This window comes from Eubalaena glacialis, chromosome 3, assembly GCF_028564815.1.
Source record: "Eubalaena glacialis isolate mEubGla1 chromosome 3, mEubGla1.1.hap2.+ XY, whole genome shotgun sequence".
NCBI classification, from domain to species: Eukaryota; Metazoa; Chordata; class Mammalia; order Artiodactyla; family Balaenidae; genus Eubalaena; species Eubalaena glacialis.
In genome coordinates, this window is record NC_083718.1 from 193,885,644 (window position 1) to 193,913,065 (window position 27,422).

At 60.5% G+C, this 27,422-nt stretch overlaps 2 protein-coding genes across 2 annotated transcripts in view; one reads left to right on the forward strand and one right to left on the reverse strand.

Annotated features, from left to right (window-relative positions):
* Positions 1-171: 171 nt before the first annotated feature.
* On the reverse strand, positions 172-10,920 carry RER1 (retention in endoplasmic reticulum sorting receptor 1). The gene is made up of 7 exons (XM_061185115.1): positions 10,775-10,920; positions 7,177-7,258; positions 6,018-6,122; positions 4,165-4,264; positions 2,840-2,918; positions 1,569-1,704; positions 172-995 (listed from the first exon to the last, which is right to left on the reverse strand). The coding sequence occupies exons 2-7, from the start codon at positions 7,255-7,257 to the stop codon at positions 906-908; spliced, it is 591 nt and encodes a 196-aa protein (XP_061041098.1). The 5' UTR covers position 7,258; positions 10,775-10,920; the 3' UTR covers positions 172-905.
* A 277-nt stretch (positions 10,921-11,197) lies between these two features.
* MORN1 (MORN repeat containing 1) overlaps positions 11,198-27,422 on the forward strand; it is a 53,798-nt gene continuing 37,573 nt past the window's right edge. Inside the window, exons 1-8 of the mRNA XM_061184161.1 lie at positions 11,198-11,278; positions 12,423-12,494; positions 13,410-13,508; positions 13,996-14,106; positions 15,011-15,101; positions 15,682-15,769; positions 24,566-24,662; positions 25,622-25,732. Of these exons, the coding sequence (XP_061040144.1) occupies positions 11,203-11,278; positions 12,423-12,494; positions 13,410-13,508; positions 13,996-14,106; positions 15,011-15,101; positions 15,682-15,769; positions 24,566-24,662; positions 25,622-25,732 (745 nt within the window). The 5' untranslated portion in view covers positions 11,198-11,202. The remainder of the gene's footprint in view (positions 11,279-12,422; positions 12,495-13,409; positions 13,509-13,995; positions 14,107-15,010; positions 15,102-15,681; positions 15,770-24,565; positions 24,663-25,621; positions 25,733-27,422) is intronic.

A 27,422-nucleotide genomic window follows, 5' to 3' on the forward strand; every position in this document is an offset into this window, starting at 1 on the left:
AACAGACCACCGGTGTCTGGGCCTCAGCAGCACAGCCCGCCCTCCAGGGAGGCCGCGCTCCCCCACCAGGCTCTCACAGTGCCGGAGGCGTAGCGGGTTAGATGAAGACTACAGGAGAGCAGGGACGTTGTCTTTAATGAAGTTGGAATTAAAAAGTCACTCGGTAAAATGTTTACGAGTATTGGTTTTTATCACATCAAAAAAGTTGACATGCAGGTCAGAGCTGTTTCCCCGTAGAAAGTGGGAAGCCATGTGTTAAAAGCCACAGAACTGGCTGCTCCTGCCAGGTGTCTCTGAAAAGGGGCTGCTGCATGAAAACACGTTTAAGTTAAAACAACCCTTCACGTATCAAAGAAATGTGTCAAAATAATCTCAAACAATTAAAATATATATATTTATAATTCCAGGCCCTCAGAAGCAATCATGGTAGTTAAGAACGAAGTTTTGAGTCATTATGATAGAGGCCAACTCAACACATCTCTAGCGAGATGAAATTCGGAAACCGGCATTAGAGCCCGGAGTTGCTGCAGAATCTCCTCCACGCGCCGGACGGACGGGCGAGCGTCCTCCGTGGCCACAGTGAGCGTCCTGGGAGGCGGCAGCTGGCGTCCTGGCTCCTTCCGCAGGCCCGGCCCCCCACCCCCGCCCCCCAGCCCACCCGGCTGTCCACCCGGCCTGCGCTCTGCAAGGCCAGCGTCTGGACGCCTGACCGGCACTGGAAAATAAATCAACGCGATTCGGTTTAAATGCCAGTTTCTTCAAGAACCTGATATTTCAGTTACAAATAATTGAAGCTCCTTTTTAAAAAGAAAATAACTCCCTTGTAATCAACTACTTTATGTGAGGAAAGAAGACGGCGTCACAGCAACTTGCGGCCGTCCAGGGCCCGCGGAGGGCGGCCACGTCTAGCTGGCGAACGTCTTGCCCGCGTCCTCCTTCCCCTTGTACGTCCTCTTGCCGTGCGTGAACGGGATGTACCGGTACTTGATCATGTGCTGGGGACAGGCAGACGCGTCTCAGCACGGCTTCCCCGTGACCCACCTTCCCTCCAACTCTGAGCCCCACCTTCTCCACATACCGGGCGTGGAGACAGAGCTCCGGCAGACGCCCCCGTCCCCCCACTGCCCAGCGGAGCCAGCCAAGCTGCTGGAAACCCTGAGGGTGTGGGATGGGCATCGTGACGCCCCGTGTGCCGGACAGGCTAGCGCTACTGAGCTGGGGACGTGGGATGGGCGGCACCCGGGGCCCAGGTGGTTGGGGGTGGTGGTGGGGGGAGGCCAGGATGAAGCCACACCGCCCTGTCTGGCCAGGCCCGTTCTAGGGTGATGTTGGCAGAACACACCATCCGGCAGGTCCTGGGCCCCGACTGTCTCCCAGTATGACGTGCCAGACCTGAGGGTGTTAACTGGCTGTGCTGTGCTGGCGGGGAGCGGGCACCACACCCATCAGACCTGCAGGGAGAGCAGGGTCCACACGGCCCTCCCGTGTCTCGGGCCCGAGCCGGCTCTCCCAAAGCTACCAGTACCGGGTGGCACTGTCTCACAGTGCAGAACCATCTGGGTTTTTACCTTTATTTGCCTCTTCATCGTGATACAGAAAAGCATGATGAAGTACATCACCAGGATGGGCCAGAACACCGGGACGTTGAATGCCTCAAAGAAGGTGCAGACCGTGGCCACCAGGATGCCCTTGGTCGCTGCGTGCCTAACGTAAGGAGAGAAGGTCAGTGCTGGACGGCGGCCCCGAGGAGGGTGTGGGTCTCCACTTGCGGAGCGGGGTGGGCGCTGCGTGTGGCATGTCTGACATACTACGTGTGACCACGGACACAGCGTTCTTAGTCCCTTGAACACTCGAAGTTTTCTGAAATTACATAAAGTGTAAAACAGCAGTGGGGGCCCTGGCACTGCCCAGGCCGGCAGCTGGGGGATGCAGATGCCCCCCATGTGCTGCTGGGGCCCACGTCTAGAAATCCAGTCCCGAGTCTCAAGGCTTGAGTCCCACACGCCCAGCAGGCCGTCCCCCCGTGGCCGAGCAGTGTCCCCAGGAGGAGCTGGTGGAGTCAGGCCTCAGGGCCGCCCTCCCTCCGGCTTAGGGCCCAACCCGTCAGGGTCACAGCCCTACTTAAAATCCCCCTTGGTCTCCCTCTCCTGGAGAACAAAGGCCACCTCAGAGGGCGGGCAGCCCCGGGCCCGGCGTTTCACGCTTATCCCACAGGGACTCGCTGAGCACCTGCACGGCCGCCCCTGCACCAGGAGGACAGGCTGAAGGGCGGCAGCTCTTTGCCTTCACTTTTGTGACAACACAGGACAGACACGTTCACAGACTACCCCCCCCCCCCACACACACACACACACTAGCGGGTCACCTCCATCCTCCTGTCACATTCATCCTTGTCACAACGTCACACACACGTGACCGCCTCCAGGAGGCCTGGGGACGCCCAGGCCACCCCGAGGACCGAGTGGGGAGAGAGCTGGTCCCCCTTCGGGCCACCGGGAGGGGCGCCGTGCACAAAGTAGCGTCCCCCCGAGGCCGAGTGTGCCACATACCCGGGACCCGCCTCCCCAGAAGCAGCCTCTTTTCTGCGGCATCGAGGTGCAGCGGTGTCACCTTGGGAGGGGGGTGGGCACTGCAAGGCCCCGTGACCCCCCGCCACGACCAGCGGGCACGCTTCACGTTCTGGATTGAGTCGATGTTCAAAACGAGGAAACACAACAGAACTGGCGTTTCTCCAAGGGGTCTAAGCTGCTGGCTCGCTGGGACCGAAGCGCCTGCCCCCGTCTCACGGCCGCGCGTGGGGACGAGCACCCTTCGCGACCACCGTTAGGAAGTGACTCACCAAAACTTAAACTCTGGGAGCCTCCGAATGAAGGGCCGGAACTCCTCGTTCTGTTTGGTCGGTAACGAGGGGCCATCGTCTGAAAGGCAGGATGTCACCCGGAGGTGAGGCAGGCGGTGCACCTTGTCATTTCCACGGCTGCCCTTTTAAGGTTCCCTAGAGCTTGTGAACCAGCAGGCCTGATACGTGACATACAGATTTACATCCTTTAACCGGACATAAAATGGGGACCTTCAGTTGATTTAGAAACCGATTCACTGCTTTAGAAGATCTGTATTAGAATTTCTTTTTAAGACCACTTTAAGTGATCGCGTGAAAATTCAACCACACGCCGGTTTTCAGGAACGCGTCAACTGTACAACACGAGGTACAGGGAGAATGAACGTCCACAGGCCACGAGAGCACAGAGGCGGGAGCCGTGCATCCACTCTCAGGGGCGCTGGGCTCAAGACGGCCACCCTCTGCAGTGAGCCGCAAGCCGCCTCCCACCCCACGCGGGAAGGTGCCCTCCCCAGTTAACAGATGGAGAAACTGAGGCCTACTGAAAGGGCCTCTTGTTTCCTAATCCCCCCAATGCAGCACCAAATGAAAGCGTTGCTTCCTTTGCTGTTTTCATCAAATACTTCACAGAAAAAATACACAGGCTCCCATCGTGATGTGAACAGGCTGCGTGAAGTGTGCCTCTGCCGTTAACAACTGTGCCTCTGACTCCACGGGCTCCACAGGAGCTGCGTCGGGTTTTCCCAACAGTGGCTGCGACGTGCCGGAATGGAGGCCTCAGCATCTGGTCGTGAGCCATCCCCGCCCCCAGCTGGCCCAGCAGGTGTGTGCCAAGGCCCCCACCTGGCCCAGGTACACCAGGAGCAGCCAGAGCCACGAACCTTTCAACCCATCGCCCTCAGGGGACATGGGGGGGCCAGTGGCCTCAGTCAGCCGCGCGGAGCCGCCGTGGAAGCCTGCTTTTGTGAGAAAGGGACCTAACAGGCAAGCGTGGAGGAGACGTGGACAGGCCAGCTACCCAGGAAGCAGGCCCTGGCTCCCCCCGCCCCTGTGGGACCTCGCCAGGTTCCACAGCCCGACGGCTCACTTTCCTCATCTGCCAAACGGGGGTGACAGGAGCGCCTGCCTCCTGTGACTGTCACAAGGGCTTAGCAAGTCGTTCCACAAACTTGCCAGGATCACAGAAGTTGCAGGTACATTTTAAGCACCCAGAGAACAGTCCCCAAAATTTAGATTTCAAATGTTTCCAGAGAAAATGGAGCAATCCTGGGAAGTATAGAAAGACCACAACTCTCCCCAAACAAAGTGGACAGTCTCTACTCTACCTGAATCTTCCATTAAGGAAGGATCCACTTTTGGAGAAAGGAAAGCTATGAAGAGATTTAGATGGTAGATTCCCAAGGCGTAGGTCACGATGTACCAACCCTGGAAGAGAAGGAGAAACGGTCAGTGAGGCCACCCTGAACCCATTCCCTGTCTGGACTGAGCCAGGACATGGAGTCATAACAAGTGACCAAAGTGCAGTGAGCATCCACGCTGAGAGTTTATCTTAAACTGCACCGAGGGGTCTTGAGAGTGGATAAGCCAAGGTCCACACGGCAAACGTTTTCAAGGGTCCAGTTAGGTGCACCCAGAATGTAAAGCCACCAGCCCCCCGGAAGGCAGCAGAAACGGGGGTGCTTCACAAAGCCTCACGCCCGAGCTGCACACCCGGGTCACAAGCCCTGCCCTCGGCCAGCGGCCCCTGACCCAGACGCAGGCTCCGGACCAGCCTGAGACACTCCTTCCGGCGGGCGGTTCACACCACCACACACTGTGTCAGGAATGTTCGTAACGTTTGCCCAGAAGAAATCCAGAGCCGGAAAATCAGAAAACCAAGCACGAGTCAGCCAAGTGTCGTGGAGCCAAACCCCGCTCAGGCGGCACAGAGAAGGGGGCACACGTGCCACGTGACTCGCTCTTAGAGGAGAGACTTCATCCAATCAGAACCAGAGCTGCACTGCAGGACCAACTGTAAAAGCCTAAACATTTTCACACAAACAAGATGAGCCCCTTCTGCCTTAAAACGTTTTCAAGTCAAACAACAAAAACCTAAACGTGAAGCGTTAACAGCTGAACGTTCACACAGCTCCGCAGGGTGGGCTGAGTCTGAAGGGATGCCAAGTCGGGCAGAGACTCAGCTCAGAGCATAGGAAAACCAACCCGTACGAGATGCCCCCGCCCAAATCCCCCAAGTCAAGGTTTCTAGGTCATTCTTTCCATTAAGAATGGACCAAGGTCCAGTTTCTTAAAAAAATCTAGAGCCGATCACAGCAAACTGAACATCAGTCGTAGACACCCAATACAGACTGCACCCTGCTGCAGAGCTGGACCAGGGCCCCACCGCCTTTGCGCCGAGCCAGGGCGAGGCTTCCTTGTAGGAACACAGACACAATACCATCCAAGGACAGGTCTCTACACTTAGCTTAGGTGAGAATTCCCCACAGCCCTGGACGCAGCATAGCATCCAGCAGGTGAAGTATCCATCTACGCACACACGTACTCCTACACCTTGGGAAGCACCTGGAAGGAGGTGTTTGCTTTCAAGGAGCGGGAGAGAAAGCCTCAGCCTCCTTCCTCTGGGCACAAGGGAGCATGAGCTGCCCTCCTCTCAGGGTCTACAGAGCACTCCCGTCCAGGAGCCCGGCACTCACCAAAGGTGCAGGGAGGGCGTCCGTCCCCTGGAGGAGCCCTGCCACCCGCGGTCACCCCACCCGGCCCTCCTCAGACACCAGCACGGCTCACGGCGCCCAGGGAATGGGGTGGCCAGTCCAGGTGATTTTGTCCCTAGAGTCCCCAGCCCCCGGAAGTCCCGCACGAGGCAGGGTCAAGGAGCGCCAGAGGGTCCCCTGTGCAGACCAGGACACTGGAGAGCGCTGTCACCTCACCAAGCCCGGCTGACACCAAGACTGTCCTGGGAAGTCCAGCAAGAGAAAACGAGGAACTCAGAACGGGATGTAAACAACCCCCCTTTAAAGACAGTCACTGAAGTCTTTCTTGTGCTCGGTGCTTAACTGAAAAATGATCTTTAGAGACCCTTTCCTTCACCATAAACCCACCTAATCCAGCGACAGAAGGAAAAACAACACCCCAGCCAACACCACAGTGCGGTGACTCATCACCGCCACCCCCCACCGACCTGCAGAAGGTAAACTCGAATCATGTAGACGAAGCTCAGGCCCAGCGTCACCACCCATCGCACAGCCGTGTATGGCGTAGACTTGTCCAGCCAGGACTGATAGATCTGGAAAGAGAGCGCCCAAGTTACAGAGACCCTGCAATTCCTTCTGCAGAGCATACTTCCTGCCAGTGTTTGCCTCAGATTTTAAGTCTATGGCACTAAGCGGTGACTACAATTAATCCAAGATTTGCAGTGCTTCCTGAGGCAAGTCCACCCCTTAAGCAAAAATACTACAGAACCACCTCTCGCAGCACGTGGTCCTACAGCATCGGCCCGAGGGGCCATCGTGGGGAGACTGAACTTCAACCCCAGAGAGGATGGGACAGAGAAAGGAGAATGTCACCACCCTGCATGTGGGACTCCACCCGAGGTCCCGTCCCAAAGCCCGCTTCCCCCGGAGCCGGTCCCAGCCCACCCAGGAGCTGCAGAGCTGACTGCCTTAATCCTTAGATTCACATATGTGCACGTGTGTGCCTACATACACGTGTACGTGTGTGTGTGTGTAATTAATATACACGTGTGTAGTCTAAATTTAATTTTGAGATTTTAATTATGAAAAATTTCAACCATTCGTGAGAGAGGATATGAGCCTACATGTGCCCGTCACCTGGCTTCAATAATTAGGAACTTTTCCAGACGCTATTTTTTAATTTTAAAAGTCAATACAGTTTTAGTTTTGAACCAAACTGTGCGATTCTTCGTGAGTTAGACTCCTTCCTCCAGAACCCATAGGCCTCGCTGCAGCCCCAAGGGGTATTCCCGCCGCGGAGCGCAGGCCTGGGCCAGAGGGGCCGAGGGGACGCGGACATGGGTGTCTGGACGAGGGGACAGCAAGGGCAGAGTAGGGGCCGCCAGCTCCATCCCGCCCAGGAGCTAAGAATGGTTTTCACATTTTAAAAGTTGTTGGAAAAAAACACAGAAGACAAGTACGTGGCCTGAACCTCAGGAGACCCAGCACCCTCACGGCAACGGGAAGAGCTTCCGAGAGGGTGAACGAGAGACCCAGGGAGGTGCCGCCCACCCTGTGGGGGCTGCCAGCACACTTACGCCCCAGGGAAACGTCCCAGGGTCAAGTCACATTTAAATGTTTCTGCAACTCAGTGACCCCAAAACCAACCTGTCCGAGCCTTGTGAAGAACCTGTACACCACAGAAGGCTTCCCGTGGACGGAATCTCCCACACTGTCACCTTCGGACATGCTGTATATAAGAAAAATACAACATACTTTTAAATTAAATAAAAAGCACTCAAGGACTGGATCATTTTGCCCTATTTTCATCAACACCGTCAAGCAGGTTTCCTCAGTAGTCACTGTTTCATCCACGCCATGGCTTCCTTCTGTGTGTCTTTACCACCAGTCACCCAGAAAAAAGAAACCAGCCAGCGACACGCCTTGGTGGAGAGCCAGGAAGGCATGCGACATGCGAAGCAGCAGCACCGGGTGGACTTCCGTTTCTGCTCACGTCACCTGCCTCACACACCTCCGGCAGGTCCCCAGGAGCCGCCCTCACTGACGGCCAAGTCCTGCGGCCCCGTTTCTGTGTCCACCTCCCGGGGCCGGTCCACAGCACGGGCCACGGCGCCCAAGCCTCCCTGGGGCTCGCCGGCCTTCAGCACCTCCTCCTGCCACTCCTCGGGCTCCCCTTGGTGCCCCCACTTCTCTAGGCCCTGCCCTGCCCTCCGTCCAGGCCACTGCCCACGGTGCCAGCTGTGCACCTCCAGGTCCTCCCAGACCCGGTCCCCACTCCATGACCAGGATCCTCAGGTGATCACCCGTCTGCGTCCCAGTTCCTTATCTGTGCATGGAGGTAATCCTATCTGCTCCTGACCATTTCAACATGCCGTGCGATTTCATGCGCATCTAGCCTGCGAGAACCCAGGTCACTAAGGGAAGCCAAGGGCATCGTCACCCCTATTCCACAACAGAGGATCAAGCCCCAAATAGTTTAAGCCACTTCTCAAAGTCAAGAGTAGCTCTGACCTCAGCTCCTGCAGCCCAGCACACCCCCGCGTGGACCTCGAGACCAGAGGATGCAGAAGACGGAGGGCCCTGCCAGCCTGAAGCTGGTGAAGACGCCAGGGCAAAGCTCTCGCTGCCCGCAAACTTGCGGGCGGCTCCTTCCCGATCTGGCACCACGGCAGGGCTGGGGACCAGAAGCGGACTCCAGCTAGGAGTCTGTTTCCAGGGCCCCTGAGTGGCACGGCTGTGCGGCCTCAGTTTCCTCATCGGGGAGATGGCACCTGCTGGCACAGCAGCCCTTCCCATTCAGACAGAAAACCGCGGCTCCCGACGGCCCGAGCTGCCCCATCGCCCGGCCTGCGCACAGTGGGGCTGGGGCCTGAACCCACGCCCGCCGACACGTCCTCGCCACGTGCACTGAGCAAGTCAGCAGGCTCACGATGCGATCCCGAGTCCCAAGTGAAACAACGTGCCCTTTACAGCTGATCCTCGAAGAATGCAGAGTTAGGGGCGCCGGCCCCCAGCAGTCGGCAAGCCGAGTATAACTTTGCAGTCGGCCTCTGGATCCGCAGTTCAGCCAACCACGGACTGTGCAGTACCGCAGTACTCTTCTCGTGAAAAAAATCCGCACGTGAGTGGACCCATGCAGTCCAAACCTGTGTTGTTTAAGGGTCAACTGTACAACTCAGGTATTAAAATAACCTGAGCAGTCCCACCACACACGTCATCACATCTGTGCTGAAAAGTCTGTCATTCAATGACACCATTTCCTGGAGCCACCGTGTGCAGGGGGCCAACTAGGCTAGCGGGTGCAGGAGTGCCAGGAGTGCCACGGAGGAGACTGAGAAATGCCCTTTGCTCTCAGGGGAGCCGAGGCTGAACTGAACAGGTGAACTGTGGCTCCTAGTCCTGTCTTCTGAGGAGGTTTGTCTTTACGTTCAACTGGGAAAAATTCCAGTTTTTAAAACGGGCTACGTTAGAGCTTGTTACCTAGGACAGCCAGCCACCCTCTTTAGGCCAAAGCCAGGCCAGCAGAAAGCTACATCAGTAACATCATTTATCCTTCAGTTCCATACAAATTACCCCTTATTTTACTTTTTTATGACCAAAGTGTTTACCTTTAGAACGCTTCTACTTGAGCTGAGGCATTAAGATAAACATTACAAAAACCTGGCTATTCCTTTAAAGTACGTGCCCTAAGTAGAAATGACCGCTTCTAAGTCTCATTCTTTCAACTGAACGTGTGGAAAATCTTCCCAAAACAACCAATTTCAGATCACCTGGCAAACGACATACGTGGTAACACACGGCTCCACGCCGTGGCTGAGCTTGCCGACAGCGACGTTAAGAACGTGAACTTTGGAGTCAAACGGCCTGTCTATGGCGTGACCCGCAGGCCACCTCGGCCGGCCCCACTCCCATCTGTAAAGCACCGTAGGCCCCTCCCGGGCCTCTGTGCGAGTGAGCGGCCAGCCGGCCAGCCGTGTTAGCGTCAGCAGCAGGCCTGGCCCTTAGGGTGGCCGAGGGAGGGCGGGAGGGAGCGAGCGGGTCTCCCTCAGACACGTCAGACCTGTTCCCGATCCCGATCGGGGCAACCCTCGCAGGGCTGGGCGTCTGCGGTCCTCTTCCCTCTGCTGTTCCAAGGCCGCCTCCTCGAGAGAGGCGCCCTGTGACTGTCCAACAGGTGCCGGTCCCTCACATCACGTCACCCCGTTTTATTTTGTGTGACGATCGTTTCTGATTGCTTTCCGCTTTCTCTCTCTATTGCCTCCTACTAGAACGCAAGCTTCCTGAGGGGGAGCCTTGTCTGTCCACTGCCAGCCCCACGGCCCACAGGGCCCGGCACAGAGCTCGCAGTGGGTAAGTGCTCTGTTGGATGTCACTGCTTCAGCCTCAGCCTCAAGAAAACAAAGGCAAAAACAAGACAAAACCATTCCAAGCGGAGACCAGGAGTATCACGTCTGGAGATTTGCGTACAGAGTTCCAGAGTCATCACTGCACCTGTCTGTGGAGTGGCCCTCCCTCCTCAGATGGCCCCCATCACACAGAGGACAGTCCCGCCCGGCGCACGGGTCACCCACTGTTTGGCTCCCACTACCTCTCCGTTCATCCCCCCTCCCCATTCCTCCTGGGTCCCCAGCGTGGTAATTTCCCCCACTTTCATCCTCTGATGCTGTTCCCTCCACTGAAATGCCCTTCCAGACCTCATCCACTCGAGCGCTCGGCCAAACCCCGCCGCCAGCTGCTCCCTCCCCTGGGCGTGACCACCTTCCCGTCTCCACCGGGCCCTGACCACACCGCACCTGCACCACCAGAACCGGGGGCCCCGGGGGGTCCACCTTACACATCCCCAGAAGTGAGACCCAGCCGACCGAGCAGCAGGCGCCCCGGGACGCTCCCAGGCCCAGTGCCCAGGGCAAGTTTCCGGAGGAAGCTCTGGGCCCAGCACGCGGGGCGCCGTCGGGCGCCTCGGCCCGAACGCTCGGAATCCTCGGTTCGCAGAATGGCCAGGACTCGACCTCAAGAGACCCAAGTCCACCGCGACGCTTCCTACCCAAATCCCGCAGACCGCCCTGGTTCGGCGAGGACACCGAGGCCCCACGGCCCCGGCCGGGCGGCCGACCCCTTCCAGGACGCGCCAGCGGGGGGCCGGAGCCGGTCATCGCGGCGACCCCAGGGGCCCCGTTCGGCCCCGGCCCCGCACGCGGCCCCCAAGCCCCCGGCCCCCGCCCGGCCCCGCCCCGCCCACCGGCACCTCGCGGTCCACTGCGGCCGAGCGCGGTCTCCCGAGGGCCGCGAGAAGGAGGACGCGGGTGGCGGCCGCGCCGGCGCTTCGCTCGGTCCGGGAAGACGCAGCCGAGCACTTCCGCTCCGTCCTGCGCGGCGCCGCCTCCCGGGCCTTCAAGATGGCCGCCGAGGCGGGGCCGAGAGCCTCCAACCATTTCCGCTTCCGGTGCGGGCGCCCAGGCAGTTGGCGGGGCGGTCACGTCGGCGGAAGGGATGTAAGCGGCGGAAATTCGCCGCGTTGCGCAAGCGCAGTCGCGTCCTCTGGCTCCGGGCCCAGACAGCTCCGCTCCAGAGATTGGTAACGCCCAGAGACTGAGCCCGAGGCCACGCCCCCTCGCGACCAACGAGCCAATGGAGGAGTGCTAGGCGGTTGCTAAGGGAAACTCTAGCGGCAAGATGGCGTCCGCCCGTGATGGGTGCCCGAGCTCCCGCCTGGCGCGCCGAGACCCGCCGGCGCGGCCACCGCGGGACGGTAACAGCCGACTGCGCCCTACCGGGCCTCGGTCCGGATGGGAGGGAGGCGGGCAGGTCCGGACGCTCGCTGCGCGTCCCCGCACCCGCACTTTCACTTCAGGAAGTCCAGAACCCGCAGCCCCCAAGCCCAGCGGAGCTCCCCACGCGCGCCTCCCCCGAGTCTAGCCCGCAACCCCCGGAAGCCTTGTCGCCCGCGATCTGGGAGGGACGCGCCTTCGCGTGTCCCGGTGCCCGCAGGATGGGCGGGGTCCCGGGCCCAGAGTAGCAGAACCGGCCGTGTCTTGGAGACCCAGCCCGCAAGAACCGAGTCGGCCCTGGGTGTCCCTGCCTCCTGGCAGGGGTCGCCTCTGACCGCGCCTGCCGACGTCCCCGACGCGCGGTCAGAGGAGGTTTGATAGGACCTGTTCATAGAATGAAAAAAACGGGGCCGTAGAGATCCGAGTCCACACCTCTTAACTTCAGGTAGAACCCGAGTCTCGTTTATGGCAGATACCAGAGTCTGGCAACCCCACGCTTCCCTAGAGCCGCTCGCCCCAAGTTGGCCTTGAAATAGGGGGGCTGGTGGGGAGGGGGCCCTGCCCCCGCCAGGAACTACTGGAGTTGGGAGTTGGGGGATGGTGCGCCCAGCAGCTGAGTGGCAAGAAGTGACGATGGGCAGGCCCTCCTTGGGTGCAAGTGTGGATTTTGTCCGGAGGGCACAGGAGGCCACTGGGGGGATGAGGTCCCTGCAGAGAGATGACCGGGACGGCTCTTCCCCTTGTGCCCTCACTTACCCCCAGCTAATTCGGCTCAGTTCAAATGTCCCCTCTCAGGAAGGCTCCCCACCCGCGCGCACACCCGTCCACCCTCCCACCAACCCGCACGCTCCTCTCAAGGACCCTGCGCTCACTCCTAGCCTGCCTCCCCCCGGGCCTCTCTGCACAGAGTAGGTGCTCAGCGTGTCTGGTGCATAAACAGATGAACAGGGAGAGTCGTGACCCAAACTGAGCCTTTAGGGAGCAGTGGGCAGGGGAGTTCACTGGGGGTGAAGCCACAGACACCTGGAGAAGCCCCCGGGACGGCCCGCACCTCAGTGCTTGCTGGTCATCAGCCGGGTCACCTGTGTCTCTTGCTCACCTGTGCGCCCTCCTTTCAACATTCAGGTTACGGAGTCTACGTTTACCCGAATTCTTTCTTTCGATATGAAGGAGAATGGAGAGGAAGCAGGAAACATGGTAAGGATGGGCTGTGGCCTCTTCCTGCAGCCGTGCCGCTGATGGCCCGTGTCCCTGCCGATCTGGGGGCCACACGGGTGCTGGCCACACCGGGCCCTCAGCGCTCACTAGTGCCCGTGAGGGGCCATCCTGCAGCGCTGGAGGCCTGGACAGCTCCCCTGGTGCTGATGAGATCTGCTTTTCTTTTTTTTCTGATGATAAAGAGGAGACTGTTTTTGTAGAAAATCTAAGCCGCAGAGGAGAGCAAGTATCAAGTGAAAGTCCCCTGGAGTCCCCCCCCAGAGGCAGGCCTGAACTTTCCAAAGTTAACACTCACAGTTTTATGCCTGTTTGGGGTTCTGTCTGCTCACATCCTCTGCCTGTTTTTCTGCTGGAAGATTGATCTTTCAGTATTTTCTCATGAGCTATTTTTATATCTGTTGGCTGCCAGGATTTTCTATATTTTGAACCTTTTGACTTTTATTGACTTTTCTTGTAACGTTTTTGCCCCACGGATGTTTCTCACTTTTGTGCTGAAATCTCTGATTCTCTTCCTGGCCTGGTCAGAGTGGTTCCTCCTTTTTCAAATGTATGCTTCAGTGTCACCCTATGAGCACAGACTCTCTCTCTCTCCTTCTGTCCCTGCGCTGACAGAGGCGAGGTGGCCGTCGAGTCCCCTCTGAGGCGGTCTGGGGGCGGGGTCCTTGCACTTTTGATGGCCAGGACAGCAGGACGACGCTCAGTCATGTTTCACGGACATTCTTGTTGGTGGACGTGTGTGGGTGAGCCTGCAGAGAGCACGTGCTGGACGAGAGATGGAGCCAAACGCAGAGACTTCCACGGCTCCGCTCTCGTCCCTGAGAAACGAGCCCGGCCACACGCATGCCCCAGCGGTCACTCCCAGCCACTGCCTGACAGCACGATGTCTTTCACCAGGTCAGGGCAAACTTCTGTTTAAAGACGGGAGTTACTACGAAGGCGAGTTTGTGGACGGAGAGATCACGGGAGAGGGCTGCCGGCACTGGGCCCTGACAGGTTAGCTGGCCCGACGCTTTCCTCCTAAACCAACCCTGGTGTGAGCGGGCCCCTCCCTTCCGGGTGCAAAAGGCACTTCCATCTGTAACCTGGGGACCCCTGGTTTCCCTAAGGTGTCTCGTAACAGCCTCGTGCCAGCCTGGGGCAGGGTGGCCACACTGCTGCCCGCAGAACCTCAGACCCCCACCGGCAAGCGGGTGTTGGGTTCTCAGCGGAGAGAAGCCTCACCCCACGGACTCTGGCCTGGCGGGGCCTTTGCCCCCAGCACACAGATGCCCCAGAGAGGGTCCCCTTGCGGTGGAGTCTGCACGCACGCTGCTGGGAGGGGGGAGTCCCGTTTCCCTCGTGCAGGGTGAGCAGTGACATAAAGGGACACCGTGTTCTGCTACCAGTGCCCGGGGGTCGGGCAGGAACTACTGGTTATCCCGCGGGACTCAGGAAACGAGTCTAACCCTGGACACCGCTTCCCGCCTCCCGTCCACACCAGGGAACACCTACACCGGACAGTTTGTTTTGGGAGAACCCCAAGGACACGGCGTCATGAAGTACAAAGCCGGCGGACGTTACGAAGGGGAGCTCTTCCGCGGCCTGAGAGAAGGTCCGGGGTCCGCGGGAAGGCGTGAGGCATCGGCCTCGGGGTGGACACTGGGGGGCCCGGACCCCAGCCCTCCCCGGATTCTGACTCGGGGCCTGAACGGGCCCGGGCGCGAGTGTGCTCCCCGGTCCGGTGCGGTTCAGAGCGCAGGGCTCACAGCGAGCCCCTCAAACCTGGTGACTCAGGTCCCCGCTCTGCCTTCGCCCTCGATCCCGCGTCAGCGGTCTGGCCTGGGCTCGGCCGGGCGGGTCTCCTGACCTCGCTGAGGGTCGCAGTGGCTCGACCAGCGCTGTGGGTCCTCTTGACCCTCGGCTCGGTCACCTCCTCCACGTCCTGTGGGACCCAGCGAGTCAGGAGGCCACATTCCGGGGGGCAGCAGGCAGAGCCCCGGGGTCACCGGAGCCAGCGGAGCAGTCCCAGCCCCCGCCAGCACGCCCGGCGCGGGCGCAGCTCTGTCCCGCTCCGAGGCCTCCCGTGAGGTGTCAGGACGCCCTCCCCTTCCCGAGTGTCCAGACCCTGAGACTCCGTGTCTTCAGGAGCACTTCCTCTGGCCTTTGGGCCCTTTGAGTAGATGGTGGAGGCCCAGCACGACTGTCGGTCCTCAGCGTGAACTCGCACCTGCGAGCTGGCCTTGACCGCGTGGCAGCACCACCGCAGCCGGACAGCAGAGCGTTTCAGTCTCCGATGCTGGGGGGTCCGGGCGCCCCCACCCTCCCTCGGGACTTTGAGAGCTGGACCCAGAGCCGCTCCCGCTGCGTGTGGCTGCCAGGCCGCCCCAGATCGGATTGCGGGGCCGAGGGACCCCCATGGGGCCCGGCTACAGGGGGTGCCGACCCCGTCCTTCTTCTAGACACCCCCCTCCCTCAACGGAGGCAGGAGGTGACCCTCGACTCTCGCCCCCCTCCAGGACAGGGGCACCTGGTGGACGCAGATGGACAAGTGTACTGGGGGTCGTTTCACAACAACAAGCGGCACGGCCAAGGGCGGATGGTCTTCCGGTGAGTCCGCCGTCCTGTGGGCCGTCCCCCCATCGAACACCCAGCCCTGAAAGTACAGTCTGGGATTTTTTCATGTGATCCTGCAATTTCTCCTTCAGTTACTGACATTGGTTCTGTGTGTATTTAGTAGGAAGAACATCCATTCCCCTCCTCCAGTGAAACACCAGGTGGGAAGGTCGGGTGGGTGGGTGGGTGGAGTGGGGCCGAGTCGGGTGGCGCCCGCAGGCTCTCTGCTTCCAGGCCCAGTGCTGGGCGTCTTTCACACTCCGGGCAGTTTTCGTGTAAAATCCTGCCCTTGGGATGTGCAGGACCCCCCATTTCCTTCCCGTTATCCTCTCCAAACCTTCACACCCGGGGCCCGGCAAGCGGGGCCTCCCGTCCCTGCACCCCACCAGGCGCCGAGGCCACCTGCCCCTCTGGCCGGGCCCTGGCAAGGCCACAGCTCGCGCCATCTGTTCCGGGCCTATTTTTGCCTTGGTCCCGGGGGTGCGTGCTGAGCCCCAGTCGGAGGAGCCGGTGTGCGTCACACAGCCACCTGGCCCTTCCCGACCTGAGAGCAGCCTCCGCGTTTGTCCCTCAGGAACGGAGATGAGTACGAGGGCGACTGGGTCCGGGACCAGCGCCAGGGCCACGGGACGCTGCGCCGTGCGGACGGCTCCATCTACGAGGTACTGGACCCACCGGCCGGGCGTCCTCTGCTCCCGGTGCCGCCTGGGGCGCAGCCCAGGTGCTGCCCTTCTGACCCTGCGAGGTAGGGTTGGCCGCCGTTCCCGTTTCGCTGACGAGAAGATGCGGTTCAGAGAGCTTAAGGGCCGCCCGCCAACACCTTTCCGTCCCGTTGGGTTCCTGAGACACGCCATGACCCAGCGCTTTCCTGTGGGAATGGCCTGGTGAAGCCTTTTTGAGAGGAGATACCCGTGGGGTCCCCGTGCCCTCGACAACCTGGGGAAGCAGGCGAGGGCCCCTCCCCGCTCCTCGCGAGCAGGGCTCTGCGCCCCACCCCCCATCATTGTGGCAGCTGCTACTCTCAGGTTGATGGGGGGTTTTAGGTGCCACGAGGCCAAGAGATGCAGGCACGTGGGAAGACCTTCTCGGGCCCCCAGAATCCATCATCCTTGTGCTTCCTGGACGCCGGCCTGTGGGCCCAGCCGGCCCTGCAGAGATGCAGCCAGGGGCCAGAGAATGCCACGTGAGCCAGGTCTGAAGGATGGGAAGGGGCCGCCGCGTGGAGACCGCAGGGAAGGGCATTGCAGGCAGCGGAAGGGCGAGGCTGGGCTCCGAGGCAGGAAGAAGCCTGCGTGGCCAGAGCAGGGGCAGGGGAGGCAAGGCAGGAGGTCCGGGCAGTCCCACGCGTAGGCCCCGGAGCCACGAGGGATTGGAGTTTTATCCTACACATCACAGAAAGTGCTGGAAGGAGTTGGTGACCTGATTCCTGTGTTTGGGAGGTTTCTCTTGTTCTCACTCATGGAGAGAGGTGATGGCAGTCTGCATCTGGTGTAGAATCAAATTTGGGGTGGTTTGGAGGTACAGACACTGGACTGGTTGACAAGAGCAGAAGCGAAGATGTCCCTGCGTTTTTGGCCCAAGCGTCGGATGGATGGTGGTGATGCCTGAACCAGAATCCACCGGAAGACAGAAGTCACACCAGTAATTGAACGTGAAAGTATTAACTAGTGAAAGACAGCAAAATACTCAAAGGGGTAAAAGCAGGAATATGGCAAAAGCAAATGCGAAAGTGGCCCCAGGAGGCGCCCCCGAAGATGGGGTGTGGGTACCGGCTGGTTGCATCCTCGGGCCTGACCGCATGTGACTCATGGCACGTGGTGGCTTTGGGAGTGACTGAGCTGCCACTGAGCTCGGCTGTGATGCACCAGCTGAATCTGGGCCTCGGGAGCCGAGGGTTGCACGTGGCTGTGGATGTAGTGACGGCGGCCGCGAGGCCCCTGGTGTCCTGGACGGGAGCTCAGGTCTGCACTCAGCTCCAGCCACGGCCCTGAGAGTCCCTCACTTCTCACAGCCTCAGGGCTGAAACAAAATTTGATCGTGTGGGTTGCAGAATTAGGTTGTCAGCTGAATTCATATCTCTGCCAAGTCTCTCATGGGAAAGTTAGAGTGAAGACTGGGAAAGAAGTCCCGGGAGACGAGGGAAAGCCCAGCCCCTCTGGAGACTCAGACCCTGCAGACAGAGGGTGTGGCCGCACCCCGCTGGGTTGGAGGAGCTTCCCTGGGCGTCGGCTACCAGCCGGGCCGTGTGTGCAGGAAACCCTGGGACACAGAGGAACTCGCCCAGGACAAACCCCTGTGCCTGAGGGGTTAGGAGTGGGCACCCTGGAGCCCGAGGGAAGCCTCTTCCCTGCAGGGTCCCTGCAGCGCCCAGCACGGCACCAGCTGGTAAAAGTGACACGTTTCAGGGTCCAGCTCCCGGAGCACAGAGTTGGGCAGGAAGGGTCGTTTTGGGGCCGAGAGGCAGTAAGCTGGTAACTGGCCAGGGCCCTGCCTGAGATGGAGTAGCCTGCTGGGGAGCGTGGAGTCTTGGCCTGGCTGTGAGGCTCCCCCAAGCATGCTCACCTTGCCTGCTTGTAAAACGCAGAGCTCTGCTTAGGTAACACCACCTCCCAGGCCCCCTCCTGGGACCGCAAGTCCTGGTCTGGGCAGCCAGCCACTCCCAGGGTGCCGCCTGGGCCACTGCGGTTGGCAGTTTGCGCCAGAGCCCATTTGCAGATGCCACTGTGCCCCGGCCAGAGCTCTGCTTCTTCTCCCCAAGGGGGGACGTCTGTCCATCCTCATGGGGCCAGGCTTTAGGGCTCACCCTGGGCAGCCACAGTCACTGGCCTGAATTCTCCAGAGCTGCCACGGAAGAGAGAAACGCAGGGGGACCTGGGAGGATCTTCCTCGCTCGGCACCCCCAACAGCGTCCACACCTCACAGGCTGGGGGCGCAGGGGCACGGTTCTAGTGCCCGGCACTGCCCTCAGCTGCCCTCTGGCTCCCCCACTCTCTCGACCACCGTTCCAAAGACGAGGAGGCCTCCCAAACCAGGGGGTGGCCGAGCCCTCGCCTTCTTCCAGAGAATCCCGCAAGCCTCCGCCCCAGCCCTCCACCCCGCGTGCCCTTCCCCCAGAGGCAGTTTGGGCGCCTCCAGGGCCTCCCCATCAGCGGCCTGGGCACTGGGGGCCCTGCTGCAGCCTCCCCGGCAAGTCGCTGCTCAGCCGGGGGGGGGGGGGGGGGGGGCTGGGGGTTCCCCGCCGCCATCCACCAGGGGGCAGCCCGGCCCTGCCGACTGCCTGGCCCTGCAGGGGGCTCCTCCACTGGCTGCAGAGCTAGAGCCGCTTCCCTCCAAGCGGATGCCCAGTGGACGCCGGCTTGGATGTCAGGCGGGAAGCGGCAGAGTGCGAGGGGCCGGCGGCTTCGTCCCCCAGGCGCTTTGCAGGTGAACGAGGGTCCTTCAAAGCCCAGGGTTCAGACTGTCCGCCTGCGTTTCCGCTGCTCGGCGATGCCCCAGCCTCCCAGGGCCGCGCACTCAGACCACCTGCCCGCGCGACCCAGACCCTGAGCACAGGACACGCAGCCCCGCGGTCGGGAAGCGCTGCCCCCACCCACGGTCGCAGCCATGACCATGTCCTGAGGGCCCCGGGAGGACACCCAGGCCCTGAACCCCCGCGTCCCAAACAGCTTCCCGACGGTGTGGACACAGGAGCTCCCAGCTCTCAGCGCCCGCCTCTCCGTGCTGTGGGGATGCCTCCTGCGCCTGACCTCTAACCTGCGACCTCTGGGCATGAAGGGTCACCTGGGAGAAGTGGAGCCACCAGAGGGAGTTGGCATGTCTCCCATGAGGGTACAGCTGTCCCCAGGCTTTCACTAGGCAAATAGCTTTCTCTGTTTTTTAACTTTATTGCAAAACACACATAACATAAAATTCACCACCTCGTCCATTTATAAGTGCGCAGCTCGGTGGCATTAAGTACATTCACGTTGTTGTGCAGCCATCACCACCATCATTTCCAGAACTTTCTCCTTTTCCCACACTGAAGCTCTGCCCCCATGAGACACTCCCTCCCCACCTCTCCCCCAGCCCCCGGCCCCCACCCTCCTACTTTCTGTCTCTATGGATCTCCTCCAGGGACCTCGCAGAAGCGGCATCATGTAGGACGTGTCCTGTCGTGTCTAGTTCGTTTGACTCGGCGTCGTGTCCTCTAGGTGCATCCGCGTGGCGCAGGGGTCAGGACCTCCTTCCTTTTCGAGGCTGGCTCCCGCTCCGCCGTGTGGGTGGTCCTTCCACGCTGCGTCCAGCTGCTCGTCCATCGATGGGCCCTCGGTCTGTGTCCACCTCTCGGCGCCTGTGAGTGACGCCACCGTGAGCACCATCCTGCTCCCAGGTTTGGGAGCGGCGCAACTGCTGGGTCACGTGGTGATTCTATTTTTAACGTTTTGAGGAACCTCCACACCATTTTCCATTCCCACCAGCAGCGCACCAGCGTTCCAGTTTCTCCACATCCTCCCCCAACGCTTGTGTTTTCTGGGGTTTTTTGGTTCGTTTTTTGTTTGTTTATTTATTTATTTATTTTTGGCTGCATTAGGTCTTCATTGCTGCCCGCAGGCTTTTCTCTAGTTGCGGCGAGCGGGGGCTACTCTTTGTTGCGGTGTGCAGGCTTCTCATTGCAGTGGCTTCTCTTGTTGCAGAGCACGGGCTCTAGGCGTGCGGGCTTCAGTAGTTGTGGCGCGCGGGCTCAGTAGTTGTGGCTCGCGGGCTTTAGAGCACAGGCTCAGTAGTTGTGGTGCACGGGCTTAGTTGCCCCGCGGCACGTGGGATCTTCCTGGACTTCCAGGGCTCAAACCCGTGTCCCCCGCGTTGGCAGGTGGATTAACCACTGCACCGCCAGGGAAGTCCCACGTTTTCTGCTTTTTAAATAAGCACGGTGCCAATGAAGTGATGAAGAGGCAGGCAGCCCCTCGGAGAGCAGCATCCTCCGGGGCCTCCTCCGTGGAGCCTGGGGACGGATCGTGGGCTGTGGAGGCGAGCCCACACCTGCCGGAGGGGACAGAGGGGTGCTGTCCGGTGAGCCTCAGCCTCTGTGCACACGGAACGTTCCTACCTGTGCGGCTGTGCCGTGGTGCCGCCAGCAGTGCGCTTCCGCCCGTCCCGGGGCACCTCCGTGTGCATTGGCTGCGTTTCTCGTGTTGGCGTTTCTCTGTGTTTCCCGAAGGGAGGCCTGCTGGGCGGCGCACCTGCTCACCGCACAGAGCAGGTGGTCGGCCTCATGCGCATCTTCACCTGCTGGTGGCTCTCCTCACCTGCGCACCTGTAGGAATGCCAGGGGCTCCGTGTCCCCGTGCCACTGTTCTGGCTGGGAGGTCACAGTCCAGGAACGGGGGCCTGACCGTGAGAAGCATCTGGGCCCATTGGAGCGTCGTGGGAGGAGGGGCCTGGGCTGCCAGAGCAGATCCAGCGCTGCCCCACGTTCCCGGTGGGGTTCTACACAGACGGATGTCAGAACCCGGCGTGTGAAGGCAGCTTGTATTTACATCAGCAGCACTTGTGTCACACTTTGAAATCCGAGGAACTTATGGCCAGGATCGTGGAGGTCAAAGACACCTTAGGGACCCTGCTGCTAGTTGGGAAGTGAGGAGCATTGTGTCTGCAGAGAATGATGGGCAGGGGCCACCAACACTCTGGCCTGTGTGGCCACTGCTGCCCCAGCAGGCCACCCCGAAAGCTGGAGCCCCCGGCCCCCTGCAGCCACAGGCCCAGGCAGGTGACCCGGGGCCACGCCCCTCACTGGTCTAGGAGCCGTGGCCTCAGGAAAGTCCTCACCTGCTCCAGGAGGGAGTTTGGCGACAGTGGGAAGTCACCTCCTCCAGACTGGATGCCATCAAAGCAGATGCTGTGGAGAGCCGGGCCCTGGCCCCTCCTGGTGTGGTCGGCCAAACCCCGGTGCCCTGGAGAGGACTGGAGGTGGGGAAGAGATGGATGAGCTGGGAAGGTGGGCTTCTGACCGGAGCAGAGATTCAGAGTGTGCCTGGGAGCGCCTGAAGACGCAACAGGGCAACGCAGCCATAGAAGCAATTCCAGGAAAAGCACCGTCACTTTCCCCGGGAAAGAAAAATAGCATCAATTAACTAGAAAGTGCTTCCTGAAATGAGAAGAGTCAAGTGTGTATTTCTCACAATTTATTCAAACTCATGTGTGGTGGGAAAGGCACCCAAGGAGCCCCTCGTCCCACCCCCGACTCCGTGCTCTTCAAAGAAAGGACCAGGGAAGGAGTTCTGAGCACATAGGTCCCCATCCTGGAGCTGAGAGGCCCTGGGGTTGCCTCAGCCACCGCCGGCCACGAGGTGCGCCCCACTCACCCCGCGGGGCCTCTCCTAACGGGGACCCCGTCCCCCCCGTGCTTCGTGTGCAGTGTGGCCTGGCCGTCCTCGCATCCTCCTGCACTGCGCCAGCCGCACACAGGTCCTCACCTGGGTGGGGAGGAGGAGGGAGAGCCGGCAGGCGCGTAAGATGCGTTAACACCTGTTTGTTCGTGCTCTGGTGCATGTCAGCTGACTGAGAACGGGCAGGATTTTCAAAAGCATGATTTGTAACATTAATTAGATTCTACGCTGTTGGATGAGTTACTCTGCTGGAGTGTATCGTATATCTGTCCCAGGAAAGTTCTGTGTTGCAGCCTGAGCTGGGGGGTGGGGGGGGTCTCAGATTACGGGAGCGCGATTGAGCGGTCGGTCAACGTGGATGACCGTGGATGCCTGTCAACATGCTCGCGTGGACGGCAAGCACTAGACAGCGACTTGGCGGGGAGCCCGACCCTGCTCACACCCAGCGGGGCGGGGTGGGCCGGGGCCCTGTGGTCTGATGGGCACGTTCACTGCCCGTCTGCTCTGCACGTGGCAGCCCATGCACCGCAGGCCGTGCTCCAAGGCTCTGTGTGCTGGACCCGCCTGAGTCTGCTCCTGGCTCCCGGGCGACCCCGAGGCCCTGCCTGCCTTCTTCCTGAAAGCCCACGCTGCACCTTCGCAGAGGGCCGAGGGGCCGGGCAGGGCGCGCGGAGACGTGGAGCCCGACACGGTCGAGGGGCCCAGTGGCCATCGTGCTGTTTGGAGAGTAGCCCGCGCTCATTCGAGCCCTAGTTGTCCCCACGGAGCCCTGCCCTGGGAAGCTCGTGCCCCGAGCAGACAGACAGACAGACGAGACGGGACCACGACTGAGAGGGAAGGGAGAGGCCGCTGGGAGGGGCCCACGGGGCACCACAGAGCTCGGCCCTCTTTGGCGGGAGCGCTCGGAGTCACGTGATGGAGGCGCTCGATGGGAGGCCGCGGCCGTGTCGTGCGGGCAGGTAGGCGTGCACACTGAGCTCCCGCCACTTCCCCGCGGCTGGAATCCCCGTCTCCCACCTGCCCCTGCGCGTCCACCCCCGTCCACCCCGCGGGGGCGGTGACCCCAGTACCGCTGCCCAGGACGGGGATGAGGCCTGCGGTCGTGCGGGCGGGCAGCACACTGGCCCCGGGCACCGAGCGGGCGCAGCTCCTGCTGGCCGGGGGGGGGGGCGGGGGAGGCAGCCAGGCCCCACAGGAGGGTGTTTGGAGGCGACCACCCTTCCCCGGGGCCACCGGCCCACTGCCCAGGCACCCCAGCACAGAGCCTCAGAAGAAGGCATGAACCTCTACGTAAAAGGGCTGGGGGGGAGCAGGGCGGGTTTGGGCGATGAGTTCATTTGGCTCCTGAGAGGCTGCGTTCAATTGGCCGTGAGACCTGCTTCCCGAGTTGAAACCGGTCACTTCTCAGGCCTGGGGATGGCGTTGTGAGGGAAGCAAAGGGTTCCAGCGACTCGTTCAGCACCACTGCCCCCAGCAAACCGACTCCTGGCGGCTCAAGCTGGGAAAGCTCTGACATCAATTTGCTCTACACAGCTCGGGGGCGGGGGGCGGCTACCCTGCCCCCCAGGGCTGTCCCCACCCGGACTGAGGGACAGCGGCCCAGCTCGGCCCAGGACCCTCCTGCTCTGCTCCCCCCCAGTCACCCCGCCCATCGCGGTCACTGAGCACTGCTACGTCCACCACACAGACACAGACACAGGTGCACACGCCCGCGTGCATGCACACCTGTGCACAGCATCCCTTCCTGGGAGCAGGCATCAAGCCCAGCAGATGCTGCTGCTTGGAGGCCGCACTGGCTCCAGGGATGGTCAGCTAGTGACTCCGGGGCTCCCCAGCCCCAGCCCAGGACGGCAGCACGGGGCCCACTGGGTTGGCTGCGGTCCCCCCTCTGCCGTGATACCTGGGGCCTCGCCCCCTTTTTGGCCTGGCATGCTGCCTGCAGACGTGAGCCACGTCTTAGGGGGACGTCGATAGACCGTCTGCGGTGTCAGCCGTGCTGGCACCGAGCTTTCCGGGAACGCAGCCTGAGTGTGGGCCCAGAGGGCTCAGCTCTCTGGGTCTGGGGGCTGGAGGGACGAGGCTGCCCTGCGGCCCCAGGCCTCCCGTGGGGGGCACAGCCACGCCTCTGCCCAGCTGCCACCCGCAGCTGGCAGCCGGCCCCTCCTGCAGCCGCGAGCCATTGCCTTGCCGCTACTGCCAGGCACCCACCAGGGCGCCACAGTTGTCTGGTGCCCCAGCTGGAGGGGGAGCCGCGGCCAGGCCCCTTCCCTGTCACCTTGTAATGTGAGCACAGTGACCCAAACAGCCGTGGAACCTGTTCCCCCAAATCTTGGGGTGTCTGAGCTCTTCAGGGGCCGTTCCCACAGGCCCCACCTGCCAGGCGGCCCCTCCCGAGGGCCTGAGAGACTCCCGCCAACCGGAGCCCGGCCCCAGCTGCTGGGCGGCCTCGGGCCACTCGGAGGGCTGGGCAGGAAAGCGGGAGCCCAATCAACTTCTGCCAAAGAGTGAAAGAACCAAAACGTGCCTTTGGCTAGTTCTTCTTCTAATGGGAGTAATTCATAGTTGAATACAATACCATCAGGATCCCAAAGTTTTCCACAAAAACAATTTTCCTGCTCTTTCCACCATTCTTCCACTCTGTCGTGTGTATCGTTTGCAAAGCAGGCTTATTATGGGGGTGGCAGAGTTGGGGTGTGCGGCGAGTTGGCACTGCCCCCAGGGTGCGGCTGTGTGGGTTCACAGTGTGACTTTAATTGGCCTTTTTATTATCAGGGAGTCTGTCGGAACGCTGAGCTCCTCGACCCCGCCAGCCTCCGCTCGCCCGCCTGCACCGTCAGCCTCCCGTGACTCTGCACAAATGCAGTATCTCGGTGTTAAAAGGCTTTTGTGCTAAAAAGCGTGCCCTTTGGAGCCATATTTTCTTTGCGTTTTGTATTCGGGCCGTTGTCTCCAAACTTTCAAAGGGCAGTGGCTTCTGGGGAGCAAATTGGCTTCCCGGCAGCCTGTGGTCCCCGGGGGCCCTCGGAGCCTGGGGGGCCGCCGGGCTGCGCGGCAGGGAGACCAGCCCGTCTGAGCCCGTGGTTCTCTCCGCAGGGACAGTGGCACGGTGACGTGTTCAGTGGACAGGGCAGCATGACCCACTGCTCCGGGGGCGTCTACCGAGGGGTGTGGATCAATGGCCACCCCATGGGTAGGTGCCCCCGGCCTTCCCGCTGGCCCCGTGGGGTCCTCTTGTGGGGTCACGTCTGGGTCTGGCCGTGTCCTTTCTCGGGTGGCCCTGGGCAGTCTCACGGGAGGCGTGGACCAAGCGGGGCTGGATGGAGTGGAGCCCAGAATCCCCTTTTGGGAGAAACATGCTCTGCTGTGGTTTCACGGGGCTCGTGACGTGCAGAGGCCCCCGTCAGACCCTGGACCCAAGTGGTCCTGCTTCAAGCAGGGCTCCCAGCCTCGGGGTCTCCCACTCGCGGGGCTCTGGACGTCTGGCCCCCCTGCACAGCCTCCATCCAGCCCCCCACCCTGAGCTCTCTGCACTACAGCGTGCGCACCGGTGGCCTGTGGCCTGCAGGGTCCTCTGCTGGCGCCTCGCCCTCCCCGTGTTGCCCCCGGGCATGGGAGCTTCTGTTAGGCTCCGGGGACTCGGGTCACCGGTCAGAACCTTGGTGCCAGGTCCACGGGTGCAGCTGCTTACTCAGAGCTGCGGGTGGACCCTGCTCGCCAGGCCAGCTCCCGGGCAGGTGGCCGCAGCCTCGTCCAGCACACATCAGGTCACTGACAGACGCACGCAATGCAACGCCCAGGTCCGAGCAGTGGGTGGGAGGGAGGCCGTGCGGGAACGTGCCCCGGGTGCACTGGGCACTGCTGGGCCGTCACCTCAGCTCTGCCGTCCCCCTACCATGATCAGGTCAGTTCTGAGATGACCCACTTCAAATCACTGAAGGCGGCCCTCAGGACGGGGTTAAGGTCACGGCGTCAGTGACGGTCCCCCAGCCCTGACAGCTGTGCCATCCATGCGCCCCCCCCCGCCCCCCGCAGTGCCCCTCAGGGACATGGTCAGGCCTGAGTGGCTGCACAAGGCATGCGGGATGCGGGATGCAGACCCGTGGCACTCACCACCCTGACCCCACGACAGGTGCGCTCTGCTCTCCCCAGCACAAGCCACAGGGATCGTGATTTTGGGTCCGGAGGTGATGGACGTGGCCCAGGGATCTTCCTTCACGTTGACCATTCAGCTGCAGCGGGACGATGGGGAAGTTGCCACGGGTAAGTGTCTCCAGGAAGGCGGCCAAACTTTTCAGAAGGATAAGCAGGTGTCGGGTTCTGAAGTAGCAAAAACGCAGACAAGATGCCACAGGTGGCTTCTGGCCTCCCGGCTGCGCCCAGGTCACCCTGTTCCCAAGTCCTCGCTGCCGGAGCCTTGGCAGAAAGGGCGGTGGGCGTGCGAGCCCTCCAGACGGCGGGAGGCGGCCGTGCGGTGCACGTGCGTGTGTGAGCACGTGGGCTCTGTGTGTGCATCTGTGTGCGTGTGCGTGAGCACACAGGCGGCCCTCCCGGTGGTCACACTCGAGAGTCAGAGGACAGAGGAGGCCGCGTGGGCGCTGGGCCAGCCGCTCAGCCTGGCAAGGGGAGGGTTCCTCAAGCTCCTCGTGGGGTAACCAAGGTGGACAGACGCCCATCCGTCTGGGCTGCGTTTAGATGCTCAGTCAGCCCTGCGGCCAAGCAGAGGGACGACCAGACTTCCCGCCCCGTGAGCAGAGCAGACCCAGAGGGACGGAGTGGGACCACCGGAGACAGACGTTCCTGTACGGTGGTCCACCTCGGTTCCACGGCTCTGCGTAGGAAGCACGACGTGCAGCATAAATCAAGTATATTTAGTCACAATTGGCTTATTTTAACAACTTTATTGCGGTATCATTTACATACCGTAAAATTCATCTATATTCAGGGATTTAATGATTTTTAGTACACTTGCAGAGTTGGGCAACCATTGCTACACCAATTCCATTTCAGAACATTTCCTCCCCCCCAAAAAGACACCTCATTCTGCCCTGTTCCCACCCCCAACCCCAGGCACCACAAACGCCTTTTCCTGGACACGGAGCGTGGATGGAATCTCACCTGTGGTCGCGCTCCGCCCCTCCCTCCCGCCCAGCGCGCAGCGCTGCTCTCCTCTTTGTGGACCACTAGCGTCCCATCCTGCCCGCCCAGCACTTTGCTCACCTGCGTCCGTGGGCAGTCCAGTCCTTGGCACTTGGCTGCTGTGAACATTCATGTGCAGGTTTTTGTGTGAACAGGTTTCATTTCTCTCAGGTATATATTTATGAGTAGAATTGTTGGGTCAATTGTTGGGTAGGTTTGTGTTTAAATTTTTCAAGAAACGGCCAAACTCTTTTCCAAAGTGGCTGCACCATTTTACCATCCCATTAGCAATGTACGAAGGTTCTGATTTCTCCACGTCCTCGCCAGGGAGTAGCCATCCTGAAGATGTCAGGTGGCATCTCCTCATGGATTTTTGTTTTCTTTGTTTTTTGGTTTTTTTTTAAATTTTTTGGCCACACCACGCGGCATGCAGGATCCTAGTTCCCCGACCAGGGATCGAACCTGCCCCCCTGCAATGAAAGCACAGAGTCTTAACCACTGGACCGCCAGAGAAGTCCCTCCTCATGGTTTTGATGTGCGTTTCCCTAAAACTAATGGTGTTGAGCATCTTCTCATGTGCTCATTGGCCGTTTGTACGTCTTCTACAGAGAAATGTTTATTCATATATTTCACCTATTTTTTTTTTTGATTGGGTTGTTTGTCTTAGTTTTTAGTTATACGAGTTCTTTATGTATTCTGGATACAAGTGCTTTAGCAGATATATATTTGCAGATATTTTCTTTCAGTCTGTGGCTTATCTTTTAATCTTCTTAATGTTGTCTTTTGAAGGGCACAATTTAAAAATTTTGATGAA

What these genes read in the sequence shown, in the direction of transcription:
- RER1 (XM_061185115.1), bottom strand. Translation starts at nt 7,257, where the DNA reads ATGTCCGAAGGTGACAGTGTGGGAGATTCCGTCCACGGGAAGCCTTCT. An exon ending in TTCGAGTTTACCTTCTGCAG is followed by an intron (nt 4,265 to 6,017) that starts GTCGGTGGGGGG and finishes CTTCTCTTCCAG; the next exon opens with GGTTGGTACATCGTGACCTA. An exon ending in CTCCCAGAGTTTAAGTTTTG is followed by an intron (nt 1,705 to 2,839) that starts GTGAGTCACTTC and finishes TCCTTACGTTAG; the next exon opens with GCACGCAGCGACCAAGGGCA.